General features: G+C 44.5%; 1 protein-coding gene across 2 annotated transcripts in view; it reads left to right on the top strand.

Annotated features, from left to right (window-relative positions):
* The window catches only part of rft1 (RFT1 homolog), a 93,941-nt gene that overhangs the window by 69,591 nt on the left and 6,373 nt on the right, over positions 1 to 17,977 (top strand). For both annotated transcript variants that reach the window (XM_059649674.1, XM_059649673.1), the window contains exons 10-12: positions 2,844 to 2,988; positions 4,705 to 4,810; positions 17,324 to 17,573. In XM_059649674.1, coding sequence (XP_059505657.1) covers positions 2,844 to 2,988; positions 4,705 to 4,810; positions 17,324 to 17,573 — 501 coding nt within the window. The remainder of the gene's footprint in view (positions 1 to 2,843; positions 2,989 to 4,704; positions 4,811 to 17,323; positions 17,574 to 17,977) is intronic.

Below are 17,977 nucleotides of genomic sequence, written 5' to 3'. Positions count from 1 at the left end.
AAAATCCTGTCCATGTCCTCCCTACTCTCATCCTCCTGTGTACTGGAACTATACCTCAGTTTCCCATCCCCCTGCTGAGCTAGTTTAAATCCACCCAAATAGCACTAACAAATTTCCCACCCAGGATATTAGTGCCCCTCTGGTTCAAGTGGAGACCATCCTGTTTGTAGAGGTCCCACCTTCCCCAGAATGAGCCCCAATTGTCCATGTACCTGAAGCCCTCCCTCCTACACCATCCCTGCAGCCACGTGTTCACCTGAAATCTCTCCCTGTTCTTTGCCTCGCTATCACGTGGCACAGGTAACAAACCAGAGATAACTACTGTGTTTGTTCTAGCTCTCAGCTTCCACCCAGCTCCCTGAAATCCTGCCTTACATCCCAATCCCTCTTTCTACTTATGTCATTGGTGCCTATGTGGACCACAACTTGGGGTTGGTCACCCTCTCCCTTCAGGACCCCAAAAACATGATCCGAGACATCACGGACCCTAGCACCTCCGAGGCAACACACCAATGGTGAGTCTCTTTTGTTCCCAACAAACCTTCTATCTGTCCCTCTAACTATTGAGTCCCCAATGACTAACACTCTCCTCCTATCCCCCCTTCCCTTCTGTGCAAGAGGGACAGACTCTGTGCCAGAGATCTGCACCCCAGTGCATGCCCTTGGTAGGTTCCCCCCACCCAACAGTATCCAGAACAATATACTTGTTTTTCAGGGGAATGACCACAAGGGATCCCTGCACTGTTTTTTCTCCCCCTTCTAACAGTTACCCAGCTTTCTTCATGCTTAGGAGTAACTACTTCCCTGTAACTCTTATCTATCACAGACTCTAGCTTCTGAATGATCCGAAGTTCATCCAGCTCCTGTTCCAGTTCCCTAATGGCGTCTTGGAGGAGCAAGAGTTGGGTGCACTTCCTACAGATATACTTGGGTGGGACACTAATGGCGTCCCTCACCTCAAACATCATGCAGGAGGAACATTTCATTCCCTGCACTGCCATCCCTGCTAGCCCCCTTATCAGAAAGTTTAAAAAAAAGAGAAGCTTACTTGATTTGTCCCTGGTGTATAAATGGAGCAGAATGTAAATGTTCTGTGAAACCGTCACCCAGCCTATTCTTCATTTCCCCAACGTAGAAGAGACCACATTGTGAGCAGTAGACTAAATTCTGGGAAGTGCAGGTGAAGTGTTGCTTCAACTGGAAGGTATGTTTCGGCCCTTGGATACTGGGAGGGGGGGAGGTAAATGGGCAAGTGCAACATCTTTGCCAGTTGCAGGGGTACGTGCCTTGGAACTATGGGGTGGGGCTGACCCTTCTTGTGAAGAAGGGTCCCAACCCCAAAATGTCAACTTGCCTACACCTCTGATGCTGTCTGGCCTGCTGTGTTCCTCCAGCTCCACGCTGTGTTATCTCTGACTCCAGCATCGGCAGTTCTTATTATCTCCAAGGGTAGGGTTTATACAATTAAAGGTAGGACGTTTGGGTAGTATTGTAGAATAGTAAGACTTAGGAGTGCAGATACATAATTCTTCGAAGTTTGCGTCACATATAGACAGGATAGTTAAAAAAGGTGTTTATCATGCTTGCCTTCATTGCTGAGACCTTTGCGTATAGCAGTTGGGACTTTATGTTGAGGTTGTAGAGGACATTGGTGAGGCCTCTTCTGGAGAACTGTGTCCAGTTCTGCTCATCTGCTCATCTAGTTATAGGAAAGATATTATTAATCTGGAGAGGTTCCTATAACTGGAAGAGATTTACCAGGATGTTGCCGGATGTGGAAGGTTTGAGCAAAAAGGAAAGGCTGGATAGGCTATGAGCTCTTTCACTGGAGCATAGTTGAGAGTTCAAAATTGTTTCAGAAATTGTAGGAACTGCAGACGCTGGAGAATCTGAGATAACAAGGTGTAGACCTGGATGAACACAGCAGGCCAAGCAGCATCAGAGGAACAAGAAGGCTGATGTTTCGGAGGCCCAAAATGTCAGCCTTCTTGCTGCTCTGCTGCTTGGCCTGCTGTGTTCATCCAGCTCTACACCTTGCTATCATATTTGAGAGGTGACCTAATCAAAGCTTATAAAATAATGAGAGGTATAGATAGACTTGAAGGTAGTTATCTTTTCCCTAAAATAGGGAATTTCAAGACTAGGGGCCACATTTTTAAGGTGAGTGGAGAGAGATTAAAAAAAAGTGGTTCGTGTGTGGAATGAACTTCCTGAGAAAGTGGTGAGTGAGAATACAATTACAATGTTTAAAAGACATTTGGATGTATATGTGCATAGGTAAGTTTGGAGAAATATGGGCCATGCGCAGGCAGATGGGACTAGTTTAGTATGGGATTATGGTTGGCATGCACTGGTCGGACCAAAGGGTCTGTTTCTGTTTAGTACGACTCTAAAAGCAGTTGAGGTCCTTGTGTTTCCAAATTAATCCCAAGAGTACAGAAAAGAGGAAGTTATGCTGCATTTTATAAAATTCCAAGTCTCACCTAGTTAATTCAGATCACACCCTATGAAGGATAAGTAGGCCTTAGAGTGGATGCACAGGACATGTGCTATGGATTAGGGACTTCAGTAACATGAAAGGATGTTGGAAATTGATTCACTACTGGAGCAACTTTCAAAGAGAATTGGGTTACTACATGAAGGTAAAACTTTGTTGAGGTAAGGAAAGATTGCAGAAGATGGTGGTTAATTGGGTAGCTGTTTGAAACAGCTAGCGTGTGCAATTGGCTGGATATCACGTTCATATTTTAAGATTCTCATCTGTCTCAGGCTTAGTTTTTATTGTGATAGCTGCCAAGTTATGAAGAATAGAATATTCACAAAATTTCCTGTTTGGTTACCAGGAGGATGTTTCTATGGCAGCTGCTGTTCTGGAGATGCTTATGAAGCTGGTGATGTTGATTGGACTGACCATCGCAGTGTTTGGATATTCATACTCTCATCTGGCACTGAATGTGTATGGTGGATCGATGCTGAGTTCGGGCCCAGGTATTGCTTTTTCTGTGTAGAGTGCTGTATTTCAACACATCTTTTTGTGGAGTGAAAGAGAAGGAATTTATGCAGCTTCATGAAGACTACAACATTTCAGAAGTAATTTTTTAAAGTTCATTTTTGCTTTGGGAGTAGGCTAGGAACATCAGTGTTTATTGCCCATTCCCAGATTGCCTTAGAAAACCTGGTCATGTGCTGCCTTCTGGAACCGCTGAAGCCAAAATATGTTGTGGGTTGACCCACATTACCCTTGTGGTGGGAAATCCAGGATTTTGACCCAGCGACACTGACGGAATGGCAATATATTTTCAAGTCAGGATAGAAAGTAGCTTGGAGGGGAACTTGTGGGGGAAAGTGTTCCCATGTATCTGCTGCCCTCATCTTTAGAGATGGGAGTGTTCATGGGTTTGGAAGATGCTGTCTAGGAAGCCTTCGTGAATTGTCACAGTGAAAAGATCGTGAGATGGTTGATGCGTTGGCTTTAATTTTCCAGAAGTCATTAGATTCAGTGAAGGTTCCTTCCAATTGGAAAATAGCTAATGTAACTCCTTTATTCAAAAAGGGATGGAGGCAGACAGCAGGAAACTTCTAGCCTTTTGACTTAACATCTGTCATTGGGGTAAAGTTAAAAGCTATTATTAAAGATAGTACAACAGGGTACTTGAATAAGTTCCAGGTATCAGTCAGAGCCATGTCAAAGGAAAGTCATGTTTAAGTAATTTCGTGGAGCTCTTTGAAGAAATAACTTGTGCTGCAGATAAAGGGGAACCAGTAGATATATTTTACATAGATTTCAGCTATTATAAGGTGTATATAGAAAATAAAAGTTCATGTTGTTGGGGGATAACATTTTATTTTATTAATTCATGGGATACGGACTTCACTGGCTGGGCAAGCAATTATTGCCCATTCCTTAAGAAAATTCCTTGCTTAAACCTGTCTGACGTTCTTCTTTTAAAATGTCTCTTCCAGGTTACATTTGACCAAGATCCTGTCTCAGTGTGTCCTTATGCCAAATTTTTTAGATTTTATTTTTTAGATTCCCTGCAGTGTGGAAACAGGCCCTTCGGCCCAACAAGTCCACACCGCCCCTTGGAGCATCCCCCTATAACCCACTCACCCCTGAACACTACGGGCAATTTAGCATGGTCAATCCACCTAGCCTGCACATCTTTGGACTGTGGGAGGAAACCGGAGCACCCAGAGAAAACCCGTGCCGACACAGGGAGAACGTGCAAACTCTGCGCAGACAGCTGCCCAAGGCTGGAATCGAACCTGGGTCCCTGGCGCTGTGAGGCTGCAGTGCTAACCACTGAGCCACCGTGCTGCCCTGTTTCACAACATTCCCACAAAGAACTTGAGGTGTCATATGATGTTAAAAACATTATAAAAACACATCATTATTGTTGACGACAGCACTTCAACTTTTTATGCACTTCATTACCAATGTTATCCAGTAATTGGAAATAAGTTGTATATCCTCACAAATTCTTTTCCTTAGACTCAGGGCAAGGATGATTTCATTTGTGGACTACATAGTCAAATAATTCATCTGAATAATTCATGCCTTGAATTGACATTGGAGACACTCACTTCAGGGAACCAATGGACTGTAACATTTACTGCTTAAATAGTTTTCAGCATGGACGTATACCATGAGGGGGAGAATTGAGAAAAGAAGGTTAAATGTAATAGTTTGCTGTTTCTCTGTAGGTCCAACTCTTCTGCGTTATTACAGTGTCTATGTACTGCTGCTGGCTATAAATGGAGTTACCGAATGTTTCACGTTTGCTGCAATGAGTAAGCAAGAAGTTGACAGGTAAGTGGCTGAGGCCGTTTACGAATCTAAATCTAGTTATCAAAATCAGTAGGCTTCTGGAAACATTAATGCCAACTCTTTATAAATATCTTTCATGTATGTAAAATGCAATAATACTTAAGCACTCTCTTTAAAATAGAGGGGCATGACAATACACAAGTGGGTAAGATTAAGGAGAATCCCAAGATATTCTATAAGTATGTCAGGGGGAAGGAGATAACCGACGTGATTTATAGTGAATTGCAGTAAAGTCTTTGACAAGGTGTCCCATGGGAAACTGGTAGAGGTAAAAACACATGCAATTCAAGGGAACTTTAGATATAAAGATGGCTTTGTGGCAGGAGACAAAGGGTGATGGTCGAAAACTGTTTGTGTGACTGGAACCCAGTGTGCAGTGGTGTACCACAGGGATCAGTGCTAGGTGCTTCATTGTTTGTGATATCCTTAAATTATGTTGATGAGAATGCAGGGAATGGTAAGTAAGTTTGCGGATGATACCTAAATTGTCCATGTGGTAAATAGTGAGCAAGAAGATGTTAGGTTACAGGAGTTTATAATGGATTGGTCAGATGGGCAGATCAGTGACAGACAGATTTCTGAAGAAGGATCCTGACCCAAAATGTCAACTTTCCCGTTCCTCTTATGCTGCCTGGCCTGCTGTGTTCCTCCAGCTCCGCAATGTGTTATCAGTGACAGATAGAATTTGACTCTGATAAAAATGAGTTGATGCTCTTTGGGAGGAGTAACAAAACAGGGGAATATTCAAAAAATGGCAAGACAATAGGAAGCTCAAAGGAAGAGGGGGATGTTGGGATGCTTTTCCACAAATCTCTGTAGGTGCCAGGAAAGATTAATAGGAAGGCATATGGGACACTTGCATTTATCAGTCATGGCACAGATTATAACAACAGGAGGCTATGTTGGAATTGTACAGAACTTTGGTTAGGCTGCAGCTGGAGTGCTGCATGCAGCTCTGGTCAGTGCATTATAGGAAGGATCTGATTGCACTGGAGGGGTTTCAGATGAGATTCACCAGGATGTTGCCTGGGATGGAGCAGGTTGGCTATGAAGAGTGGCTGGATAAGATTGATTATGCCAGCAGACAGTGTAGTCAGAATCACAGATTGATGTTTTGTGGCCAACAACAAGACATCGGAATGGTGTGTTGCCTCCCTGATGCCAGGATCAAGTATATCTCGGAGAGGATGCAGAATATTCTCAAACTGGATAGCGACCAGCAAGAGGTCAATGTACCTATTAGAGCTAACGAAGTAGGACGAGAAAAGGATGAAATTCTGAGGAGAGAATGTAGGAATCTAGGCAGAGATTCAAGGAACGCTTGGGGGAACTGCAACATCTGTGTATTCCTGTCTGTCGCAAAAGCAAAATGTGTTAGAGGGCCCATCCGTGGCTTACAAAGGAAATTAGAGATAGAATCTGATCCAAGGAAGTAGCGCACAGATTGTCAAAGAAGAATAATAAATCTGAGCAGTTTAGAATTCAGCAAAGAAGGTCCAAGGAATAGATGAAGAAAGGGAAAATAGAGTATGAAAATAAGCTTGCAGGAACATAAAGACTGACACTGAGAGTGTCTGTAGATATGTGAGGAGAAAGAGATTGGTAAAGACAAATGTTGATTCCCTACAGACAAATGAGGGAGTGCATAACAGTGGACAAAGAAACAGCTGAGGAACTGAATACATACTTTGGTTCGGCCTTCACAGAAGAGGACACAAATCAGATGCCAGAATTGTTGGAGGACGCAAAATTTAGTGAGAGGGAAGAACGGAGGGAGATCAATATTAGTAGAGAAATTGTGCTGGGAAAATTGTAGGCATTGAGGGCCGATAAATCCACAGGGCCTGATGATTTACATCGCAGAGCAATTAAGGAAATAGCTCTAGAAATAGGTGATGATTAATGGTCATCTTCCAGGATTCGATAGACTTTGAAACAGATGCTGCAGATTGGAGGGTGGCTAATGTCATTCAAGTATTCAAAAAGAAGAGTAGCGAGAAAACAGGGAATTAAAGATCAGTGAGCCTAACATCGGTAGTGGGGAAAATTCTCAAATCCATTGTCAAGGATTTTACAGCAGATCTTGTAGAAAGTGGTGGCATGATCAAACAGAGTCAACATGGCTTGACAAATCTGTTGGAATTCTATGAAGATGTAACTTGTAGAATTGAAAGGGGAAGCCAGTCGATGTAGTATCTTTCGACTTTCAAAAACCATTTGACAGTGACCCACGAAGAGATTAATGTGCAAGATTAAAGCACATGAGATAGGGGGAAGTGTATTGAGATGGATAGGAAACCAATTGGCAGAGAGAAAACAAAGAGTAGAAATTAATGGGTCCTTTTCAAATGAGCAGGCAGTAAATAGTGGGAGGCCACAGGGCTCAGTGCAGGGACCCCAGCCATTCTGTGACGAGGATGCAGGGATGCTCCAACATGATCTTGACAAGTTGGGTGAGTGGGCAAATCAATGGCAGATGCAGTATAATTTGGATAAATGTGAAGTTATTCACTTTGGAAGCAAAAAACAAGAACGCAGGTTACTACTGAATTGCTGTAAATTGGGAGAGGGGAGTGTGCAGTGGGACCTGGGAGTCCTTTTGCACCTGTCGGTGAAGGTAAGCATGCAGGTGCAGCAGGCAGTAAAGAAGGTAAATGGTATGTTGGGCTTCATTGCGAGAGGTTTCGAGTACAGGAGCAGGAACATATTCTTGCAGTTGTACAGGGCCTTGGTGAGAGCACACCTGGAATATTGTGTGCAGTTTTGGTCTCCTTTTCTGAGGAATATCACTGTTGCACTTGAGGGAATGCAGTCAAGGTTTGCCAAGCTGATTTCAGGGATGATGAGACTGATGTATGAGGAGGGATTGACTAGGTTAGGACTGTGTTTGCTAGAGTTTGGATTAATGAGGGGGGATCTCATGGAGACTTATAAAATTCTAACACGATCAGACAGGGTAGATGTAGGGAGGATGTTCCTGATGGTGGATGTGTCCAGAACCAGGGGTCACAGTATGAGAATTCGGGGTAGACAGAGAGGAGGAGACATTTCTTCACCCAAGGAGTGGTGACCCTGTGGAATTCATTACTACAGGAAGTAGTTGATGCCAAAACATTGAATGTATTCAACACGCAACTACATATAGTATTTGGGGTAAATGGGTTCAAAGGTTATGTGGAAAAAGCAGGATTTAGGCTATTGAGTTGGACAATCAGCCATGATTGTGAAGAATGACAGAGCAGGCTCAAAGGACCAAATGGCCTCCTCCTCCTCCTACCTTCTATGTTTCTAAAAGCAGGTAGTAATGTCTGGATTACTGTCAGTGCAATAAGCTAGTGAGAGGAATAAGGATGGAGCAGATGAATGTGTGGCTGAGGAGCCAGTGCAGGGGAGAAGGATTTACATTTTTGGATCATTGGAATCTCTTCTGGGATAGAAGTGACCTGTATAAGGAGGACGGATTACACCTGAATTGGAAGGGGACTAATATACTGGTGGGGAGATATGCCAGAGCTGCTTGGGAAGATTTAAACTAGTAAGTGGGAGGAGGACAGGGAGATGGTGGGGAAAGAGATCAGTCTGAGACAACTTTGGGAAAAGAGCCAAGTCAAACAGTCAGGGCAGGCAGGAACAAAGCAGAGAACAAGGTAGCACTAATAAATTAAACTGCATTTATTTCAATGCAAGATGCCTAACAAGTAAGGCAGATGAATTCAGGACATGGTTGGAAAAATGGGACTGGGATATCATTGAAATTTCAGAGATGTGGCTCAGGGATGGACAGGACTGGCAGCTTAATGTTCAGGGTTTAGCTGCTATTGGAAGGATAGAAAAGAGGGCAAGAGAAGAGGGGGAGTGGAATTTTTAATTAATGATACTATTACAGTGGGGTGATATTCCTGTAAATACATCCAGGGAAGTTATTTGGGTGGAACTGAAAAATAAGAAAGGGATGATCACCTTATTGGGATGGTACTATAGACCCCCATTAGACAGTGGGAAATTGAGAAACAAGTTTGTAAGGAGATCTCCGTTATCTGCAAGAAAAAAAACGATGGTAACTGCAGCGGATTTTAACTTGCCAAATATAGACTAGGACTGCCATAGTGTTAAGGGCTTGGATGGAGAAGAATTTGTTAAGTGTGCACAGGAAAGGTCTCTGATTCAGTGTGTGGATATACCTACTGGAGAAGGTGCAAAACCTGCCCTACTCTTGGGAAATAAGGCAGGGCAGGTGCCTGAGGTGTCAATGGGTGAGCACCTTGGGGCCATAATTCTATTAGTTTTAACATAGTGATGGAAGAGGATAGAGTGGACCTAAAAGTTAAAGTTCTCAAAAAGGGGCATGAGAAAACCTTGGCAGATAGGATCAAAGAAAATTCCAAGGCTTTTTACACAGTAGTGAGGAATAAGAGAATGATCAGAGAAAGGGTAGGGCTGATCAAGGATTGTAAAGGGAATTTGTGCACGGAGCCTAAAGAGATAGGAGAGGTCCTCAATGAATACTTTTCTTCAGTACTCAACTGAGAGGGACCGAGTTGTAGAGGAGGACAGTGTGAAACAGGCTGGTAGGCTAGAGGAGGTGGATGTTAGTAATGAATATGTACAAAGGGTGGTAGTGGACGGAAAATATTCAACGTGGTGCTCAGTTACAAATGATGTACCACAGGGATCTGTTCTGGGTCCTCTTCTATTTCTGATTTTTATAAATGATTTGGATGAAGGAGTGGAAGGGTGGATCAGTAAGTTCGCGGACAATACAAAGGTGGGTTGAGTTGTGGATAGTGCGGAGGGCTGTTCGAGGTTACAAAGGGACATTGATAGTAAACGGTAAATGGAATAGCCCTGGGGAAAATTGATGCACAGAGAGATCTGGGTGTTCAGGTCCATTGTACCCTGAAGGTAGCAACACAGGTCGATAGAGTGGTCAAGCAGGCATACGGCATGCTTTCCTTCATCGGACGGGGTATTGAGTACAAGAGTTGGCAGATCATGTTACAGTTGTGTAGGACTTTAGTTCGACCACATTTGGAATACTGCATACAGTTCTGGTTGCCACATTACCAAAAGGATGTGGATGCTTTGGAGACGGTACAGAGGAGGTTCATCAGGATGTTACCTGGTATGGAGGGTGCTAGCTGTGAGGAGAGGTTGAGTTGATTAGGATTATTTATGTTAGAAAGTCGGAGGTTGAAGGGGGTGCCTGATTGAGGTCTACAAAATCATGAGAGGTATAGACAGGGTGGATAGCAAAAAGCTTTTTCCCCCAAGTGGGGGATTCAATTACTAGGGGTCATGACTTCAAGGTGAGAGAGGAAAAGTTTAAGGGAGATATGTGTGGTAAGTTCTTTACGCAGAGAGTAGTGGGTGCCTGGACCGCATTGCCAGCGGAGGTGGTAGAGGTGGGCATGATGGCATCATTTAAGATGTATCTAGACAGATGCATGAGTAGGCAGGGAGCAGAGAGATACAGATCCTTGGAAAATAAGCGACAGGTTTAGATAGAGAATCTGGATCCACATAGGCTTGGAAGGCCGAAGGGCCTGTTCCTGTGTTGTAATTTTCTTCGTTCTTTGTTCTTTATCCTTGATCAGATGCAGAGCTGGGCTGAGAAGTGACAGATGCAGTTTAACCCTGAAAAGTGTGAGGTGATTCATTTTGTAAGGACAAACTTGAAAGCAGAGTACAGGGTTAACGGAAAGATTCTTGGCAGTGTGTAGGAGCAGAGGGATCTTGGGGTTCATGTCTACAGTTCCTTGAAAGTTGCACCCAAGTGGATAGAAGGCGTATGGTGTGTTAGCTTTCATTAATAGAGGGATTGAGTTCAAGAGCCGTGAAGTTATGCTCCAGCTATACAAGAGCCTGGTTCAACCACATCTGGAGTATTGTGCCCAGTTCTGGTTGCCTCATTATAGGAAAGATGTGGAAGCATTGGAAAAGGGAGATTTACCAGAATGTTGCCTGGAATGGAGAGAAGGTCTTACGAGGAAAGGTTAAGAGAGCTAGGGCTTTTCTGTTTAGAACGATGAAGGATGAGAGGTGACCTGATAGAGGTGTACAAAATGATTAGAGGTATGGATAGAGTAGGCAGCCAGAGACATTTTCCTAGGGCAGAGGTAGCTATTACGAGGGGGCATAGTTTTAGAGTGAGTGGAGGTAGATATAGGGGAGATGTCAGAGGCAGGTTCTTTTTATCGGACAGTAGTCGGGGTGTGGAATGCATTGCCGGAGAGGGTAGTGGAGTCAGCCTCATTAGGGGCATTTAAGCGGCTATTGGATAGACATATGGATGATCGTATAAGGTAGGGGTGGAGGTAAGCTAGACCTTAGGTTTGGTGTAAACGTTCGGCACAACATCATGGGCCAAAGAGCCTGTACCGTTCTATGTTCTGTGTTCAATTGGAGAAAGGCCAATTTTGATAGTAGTGGGCAAGAATTTTCAAAAGCTGATAGGCAGCAGATGTTCACATGTAAAGGGATGGCTGGAAAATGGGAAGCCTTCAAAAAGGAGATAACGAGAGTCCGGAGACCCAGTGTTCCTGTTAGGGTGAAGGGCAAGGCTGGTAGGTGTAGGGAATGCTGGATGACTAGAGAAATTGAGGTTTTTGTCAAGCAAAAAAAGGAAGCATACGTCAGGTATAGATAGCAGGGATGGAGTGAATCCCTAGAAGAGTATAAAGGCAGTAGGAGTGTACTTAAGAGGGAAGTCAGGAGGGCAAGAAGGGGATGTGAGACAGCTTTGGCTAAAAAGGTTAAGGAGAATCCAACGGGATTCCACGAATACATTAAGGACAAAAGGGTAACGAGGGAGAGAATGGGGCCCCTTCAAGGTCAGCAAGGCCGCCTTTGTATGGAACCGCAGGAGGTGGGGAAGATACTAAACAAGTATTTTGTATCAGTATTTGCTGTGGAGAAGGATATGGAAGCTAGAGAATGTGGGAAAATAAATAGCGACATCTTGAAACAGGTACTGGGCATCTTAAAATGCATAAACATGGATAAATCTCTGGGACCTGATCAGGTATACCATAGAACGCTGTGGGAAGCTAGAGAAGTGATCACTGGGCCCCTTGCTGAGATATTTATGTCATTGATAGCCACAGGTGAAGTGCTGGAAGACTGGAAGCTGGCTAATGTGATATAATAATTAGGAAAGGTGTTAAAGGAAAGCTGGGGAACTATAGTAATCTCAGGATTGCTACCAGTGTCAAGTGCTAGTCAGTGCAGAAATGAAAGAATAGCTAGGATGAATGCGTGGCTTGAGAGGTGGTTTAGGAGGGAGGGCTTCAGATTTTTGGGACATTGGAACCGGTTCTGGGGAAGGTAGGACTATTACAAATTGGATGGTCTACACCTGAGCCGGACTGGAACCAATGTCCTTGGGGGTGCTTTTGCTAATGCTGTGGGGGAGGGTTTAAACTAATGTGGCAGGGGGATGGGAACCAAATATTGGACAGAAAAGAGGTAGTAACGATAGCCTGTAGGGAACTAGATAATGGAGTCAGTGTGAATAAAGGGAATAGTAGTCGGGGAGCAGATGATGAGCACAAAGGGACAGGTGGTCTGAGGTGCATTTGTTTTAATGCGAGAAGTGTAGCAGATAAGGCAGATGAGCTTAGGGCTTGCATCGGTACCTGGAAGTGTGATGTTATTGCTATTACTGAGACTTGGTTGAGGGAAGGACATGATCGGCAATTAGTTGTCCCAGGATATCGATGCTTCAGGCGGTACAGAGAAGGAGGTAAAAGGGGTGGAGGAGTTGCAGGACTGGTCAAAGACGATATCACAGCCGCACTGAAGGAGGGCCCCATGGAGGACTCAAGCAGTGAGGCAATATGGGTAGAACTCAGAAATAGGAAGGATGCAGTTACAATGTTGGGGCTGTACTACAGGCCTCCCAACAGCGAGCATGAGATAGAGGTACAAATATGTGAACAGATAATGGAAAGGTGTAGGAGAATCAGGGTGATGGTGATGGGAGATTTTAATTTTCCCAACATTGACTGGGATTCACGTCGTGTTAGGGGTCAAGACGGAGCTGAATTTGTAAGGTGTGTCGAGGAGGGTTTTCTAGAGTAGTATGTATGTAGTCCAACTTGGGAAGGGACCATACTGGACCTGGTGTTGGGGAATGAACCTGGCCAGGTGGTTGATATTACAGTAGGGGACTACTTTGGAAATAGCGACCACAATTCCATAAGTTTTACAATACTCATGGACAAGGATAGGAGTGGTCCTAAAGGAAGAGCACTAAACTGGGGGAAGGCCGAGTATGCCAAGATTCGGCAGGATCTGAGGAATGTAGATTGGGAGAAATTGTTTGAAGGTAAATCCACATTTGATATGTGGGAGGCTTTTAAAGAGAGGTTGATTAGTGTGCAGGAGAGACATGTTCCTCTGAAAATGAGGAATAGAAATGGCAAGATTAAGCAACCATGGATGACAGGTGAAATTGTGAGACTAGCCAAGAGAAAAAAGGAAGCGTACATGAGGTCTAGGCGACTGAAGACAGATGAAGCTTTACAAGAATATCAGGACTGTAGAGCGAATCTGAAATGAGGGATTAAGAGAGGACAGGAGATATTGCTGGCAAACATGGTTAAGGAAAATCCCAAAGCCTTTTATTCATATATAAATAGCAAGAGGGTAACTAGAGAAAGGATTGGCCCACTTAAGGACAAAGAAGGAAAGTTATGCGCTGAGTCAAAGAAAATGGGTGACGTTCTTAACGATTACCTTGCATCAGTATCCACCAAGGAGAGGGACATGACAGATGTTGAGGTTAGGGATAGATGTTTGCTTACTCCAGGTCAAGTTGACATAAGGAAGGAGGAAGTGTTAGGTATCCTAAAAGACATTAAGGTGGACAAGTCCCCAGGTCCGGATGGGATCTATCCGAGGGTACTGAGGGAAGTGAGAGAGGAAATAGCCGGGGCCTTAACAGATATCTTTGCAGTGTCCTTAGACATGGGTGAGGTCCCGGAGGACTGCAGACTTGCTAATGTTGTTCCCTTGTTTAAGAAGGGCAGCAAGGATAATCCAGATTATTATCGACCAGTGAGCCTGACGTCAGTGGTAGGGAAGCTGCTGGAGAAGATACTGAGGGATAGGATCTATTCCCATTTGGAAGAAAATGGGCTTATCAGTGATAGTCAACATGGTTTTGTACAGGGCAGGTCATGTCTTACCAACTTAATAGAATTCTTTGAGGACGTGACAAAGTTGGTTGATGAGGGAAAGGCTGTGGCTGTCATATACATGGACTTCAGTAAGGCATTTGATAAGGTTCCCCATGGCAGGCTGATGGAGAAAGTGAAGTCACATGGGGTCCAGGGTGTGCTAGCTAGATGGATAAAAAACTGGCTAGGCAACAGGAGACAGAGAGTGCTAGTAGAAGGGAGTTTCTCAAATTGGAGACCTGTGACCAGTGATGTTCCACAGGGATCTGTGCAGGGACCACTGTTGTTTGTGATATGTGTAAATGATTTGAAGGAAGGTATAGGTGGTCTGATCAGCAAGTTTGCTGATGACACTAAGATTGGTGGAGTAGCAGATAGTGAAGGGGACTGTCAGAGATTACAGCAGAATATAGATAGACTGGAGAGTTGGGCAGATAAATGGCAGATGGAGTTCAATCCGGGCAAATGCAAGGTGATGCAGTTTGGAAGATCAAATTCAAGGGCAAACTATACAGTAAATGGAAAAGTCCTAGGGAAAATTGATGAACAGAAAGATCTGGGTGTTCAGGTCCATTGTTCCCTGAAGGTGACAACGCAGGTCAATAGGGTGGTCAAGAAGGCATATGGCATGCTTTCCTTCATTAGACGGGGTATTGAGTACAAGAGTTGGCAGGTCATGTTGCAGTTGTATAGGACTTTGGTTCGGCCACATTTGGAGTACTGTGTACAGTTCTGGTCACCACATTACCAAAAGGATGTAGATGCTTTGGAGAGGGTGCAGAGGAGGTTCACCAGAATGTTGCATGGTATGGAGAGTGCTAGCTATGAAGAGAGGTTGAGTAGATTAGGATTATTTACATTAGAAAGACGGAGATTGAGGGAGGACCTGATTGAGGTCTACAAAATCATGAGGGGTATAGACAGGATAGCAGAAAGCTTTTTCCCAGAGTGGGGGACTCCATTACTCGGGGTGATGAGTTCAAAGTGAGAGGAGGAAAGTTTAAGGGAGATATGTGTGGAAAGTTCTTTACACAGAGGGTGGTGGGTGCCTGGAACGCGTTGCCAGCAGAGATGGTAGACCCAGACACGTTAGCATCTTTTAAGATATATTTGGACAGGTACATTGATGGGCAGAGACCAAATGGACACAGACCGTTAGAAAATAGATGACAGGTTAGACAGAGGATCTTGATCGGCGCAGGCTTGGAGGGCCAAGGGGCCTCTTCCTGTGCCGTAATTTTCTTTGTTCTTTTTCTTTGTTCTTTTTCTTTGTTCTTTTTCTTTTTCTTTTTCTTTGTTTTTTATAGACCAGTGAGCCTGACATCGGTGATGGGCAAGTTGTTGGAGGGAATCCTGAGGGACAGGATTTACATGTATTTGGAAAGGCAAGGACTGATTGGGGATAGTCAACATGGCTTTGTGTGTGGGAAATCGTGCCTCACTAACTTGATTGAGTTTTTTGAAGAAGTAATGATGAGAGCAGAGTGGCAGACATGATCTATATGGATTTCAGTCACATGTTCAACAAGGTTCCTCATGGTAGACGGGTTAGCAAGGATAGATCACACAGAATACAGGGGAAACTAGCCACTTGGACACCACTGGCTCGAAGGTAGACAACAGAGGGTGGTGGTGGAGGCTTGCTTTTCAGACAGGAGGCCTGTGACCAGTGGTGTGCCAAAAATAGCAGCACTAGCTCCACTGCTTTTTGTCATTTAAAAAAATTATTTGAATGTGAAGAAGGTTACTTCAGAGTACAAAGGGTCCTTGTACAAAGGGATCTCAATGAGGTGAACAGTGGCAGATGGAGTTTAATTTAAATATATGTGACGTGCTGCATTTTGGAAAGGCAAATCAGGGCAGGACTTATACACTTAATGGTAAGGTCCTGGGGAGTGTTGCTGAACAAAGAGACCTTGGAGTGCAGCATCATAGTTCCTTGAAAATGGAGTCCCAGATAGACAGGATAGTAAAGATGTTTGGTATGCTTGCCTTTATTGGTCAGTGCATTGAATATAGGAGTTGGAGGGTGGTTTTGTGGCTGCACAGGATATTGATTTGCCCACTTATGGAGCATTGCATTCAGTTCTGTTCTCCCAGCCACAGGAAGGATGCTGTGAAACTTGAAAGAGCTCAGAAAAGATTTACAAGGTTGTTGTTGAGGTGGGAGCATTTGAGGTATAGGAGAGGCTGAATAGGCTGGAGCTTTATTCCCTGGAGTTTCAGGAGCTGAGGGCTTACCTTATAGAGGTTTATAAAATCATGAGGGGCACGGATAGGGTAAATAAACAAGGTCTTTTCTCTGGGGTGCGGTTGTCCAAAACTGGAGGGTATAAGTTATGGCAAGAGCGGAAAGATTTAGAAGGACTGAGGGTGATACGTGTATGGAACAAGCAGCCAGAGGAAGTGGTGGAGACTGGTACAATTACATTTGAAAGGCATCTAGATGGGTATATGAATAGGAAGGGTTTAGAGGGATAAGGGCCAAATGGTGGCAAATAGGACTAAATTAATTTAAGATATCTGGTCAGCATAGATAATTTGGACTGAAGGGTCTATTTCTATGCAGTAGCGCTCAATGACTCTAAGTTCAGTTACTTTGTTTGCAACAGAAGAGGCTGAGTTGAAGATATAAAAGAGTATAAGGGGCATGAACAGGGGAGATAGAAAGCAGTTGTTTGTTGATAGGTCAATAACAAGGAGCATAATCTTAAAGTAAAAGGCAGGAGGTTTAGAGAGGATTGGAGGGAAGTGTTTTTCACCCAGAGGGTGGTGGGGGTCTGGAATGCACTGCCTGGGAGAGGAGTGAGGCAGGAAACCTCACAACCTTTAAAATGCACTTGGATGAACTCTTGAAATGTCATAACATTCAGTGCCTATTGTAGGAAAGTAAAAGTCATGTATTTTTATCAGTGCAGACTCGTTGGGCTGAAGGATCTCTACCATATGATTTTAGGATTCTAAGGTTTAGAGTTTACAACCCATCTGGTGGTTAGAAACTTAGATGCTTTGCAATTCCACGCTCAGGGTTTAGGCTGGTCAAATGTCAGAATATAATTAATTATGACCTGCAACGTCCTAGCTTTCAGATATCATGCCTCTCCTTGCAAGAATTAACAGTTTCAGTTGTTGATTTTCTTGCTGTAAATGGCATGTGTGTCAGTCAAAATCCTGAGGATAAATGTTTCTGACATTACAATAGCAACTACACTTCAGTTCAGATGCTGAGCTCATGAGTTTCTGTAGTAATTGCAAGTCTTCCTTCCTCTATCAGGTACTTCAATATTTAGCCTAATGTTTGATTACTTTATTGAAGGTATAACATTTTGATGCTGGCTCTGTCGCTTACATTTCTTGGCCTTTCCTATTGTTTGACATGGTGGCAAGGAGGTGTTGGATTTATTTTAGCAAACTGCCTGAACATGGGACTTCGAATTGCCCACAGCCTTCGATATATCAGCCATTACTTCAAGCATAGCAAGAGACAGCCCCTCAGGGGCCTCCTGCTCCCGGTGCCTTTACTGCTAGCCTATCTTCTCAGTGGCACAGTGACGGCACTTTCGCAGGTAGGTACTGGAGGGGAGGTGGGTGCAGAAAGTCCAACTATAGTCAACATTCCAAAGATGTTGAATGAAGGCGACCATGTGACACTGACCCCCCCCCCCATCCCCGTGTCACGCTGACGCCAGCCCCCGCGTCCCCGCATCACGCTGACGCCGGCCCCCCGTCCCCGCTTCACGCTGACGCCGACCCCCCGTCACAGCGACGCTGTCCCCCCCTGTCACAGCAATGCCGCCCCCTCCCCCCCCCCCCCCCGGCCCGCGTCACGCTGACGCCAGCCCCCTGTCCCCACGTCACGCTGACGCCGTCCCCCCTGTCACAGCGACGCCGGCCCCCCCCCCGTCCCCGCGTCACACTGACGCCGGCACCCCCATCCCCGCGTCACGCTGACACCGGCCCCCGCACCACG

This window comes from Stegostoma tigrinum, chromosome 11 (genome assembly GCF_030684315.1).
Source record: "Stegostoma tigrinum isolate sSteTig4 chromosome 11, sSteTig4.hap1, whole genome shotgun sequence".
NCBI lineage: Eukaryota > Metazoa > Chordata > Chondrichthyes > Orectolobiformes > Stegostomatidae > Stegostoma > Stegostoma tigrinum.
Note: the sequence above shows the minus strand (reverse complement) of the source record. Positions and strands in the feature narration are given on the sequence as shown.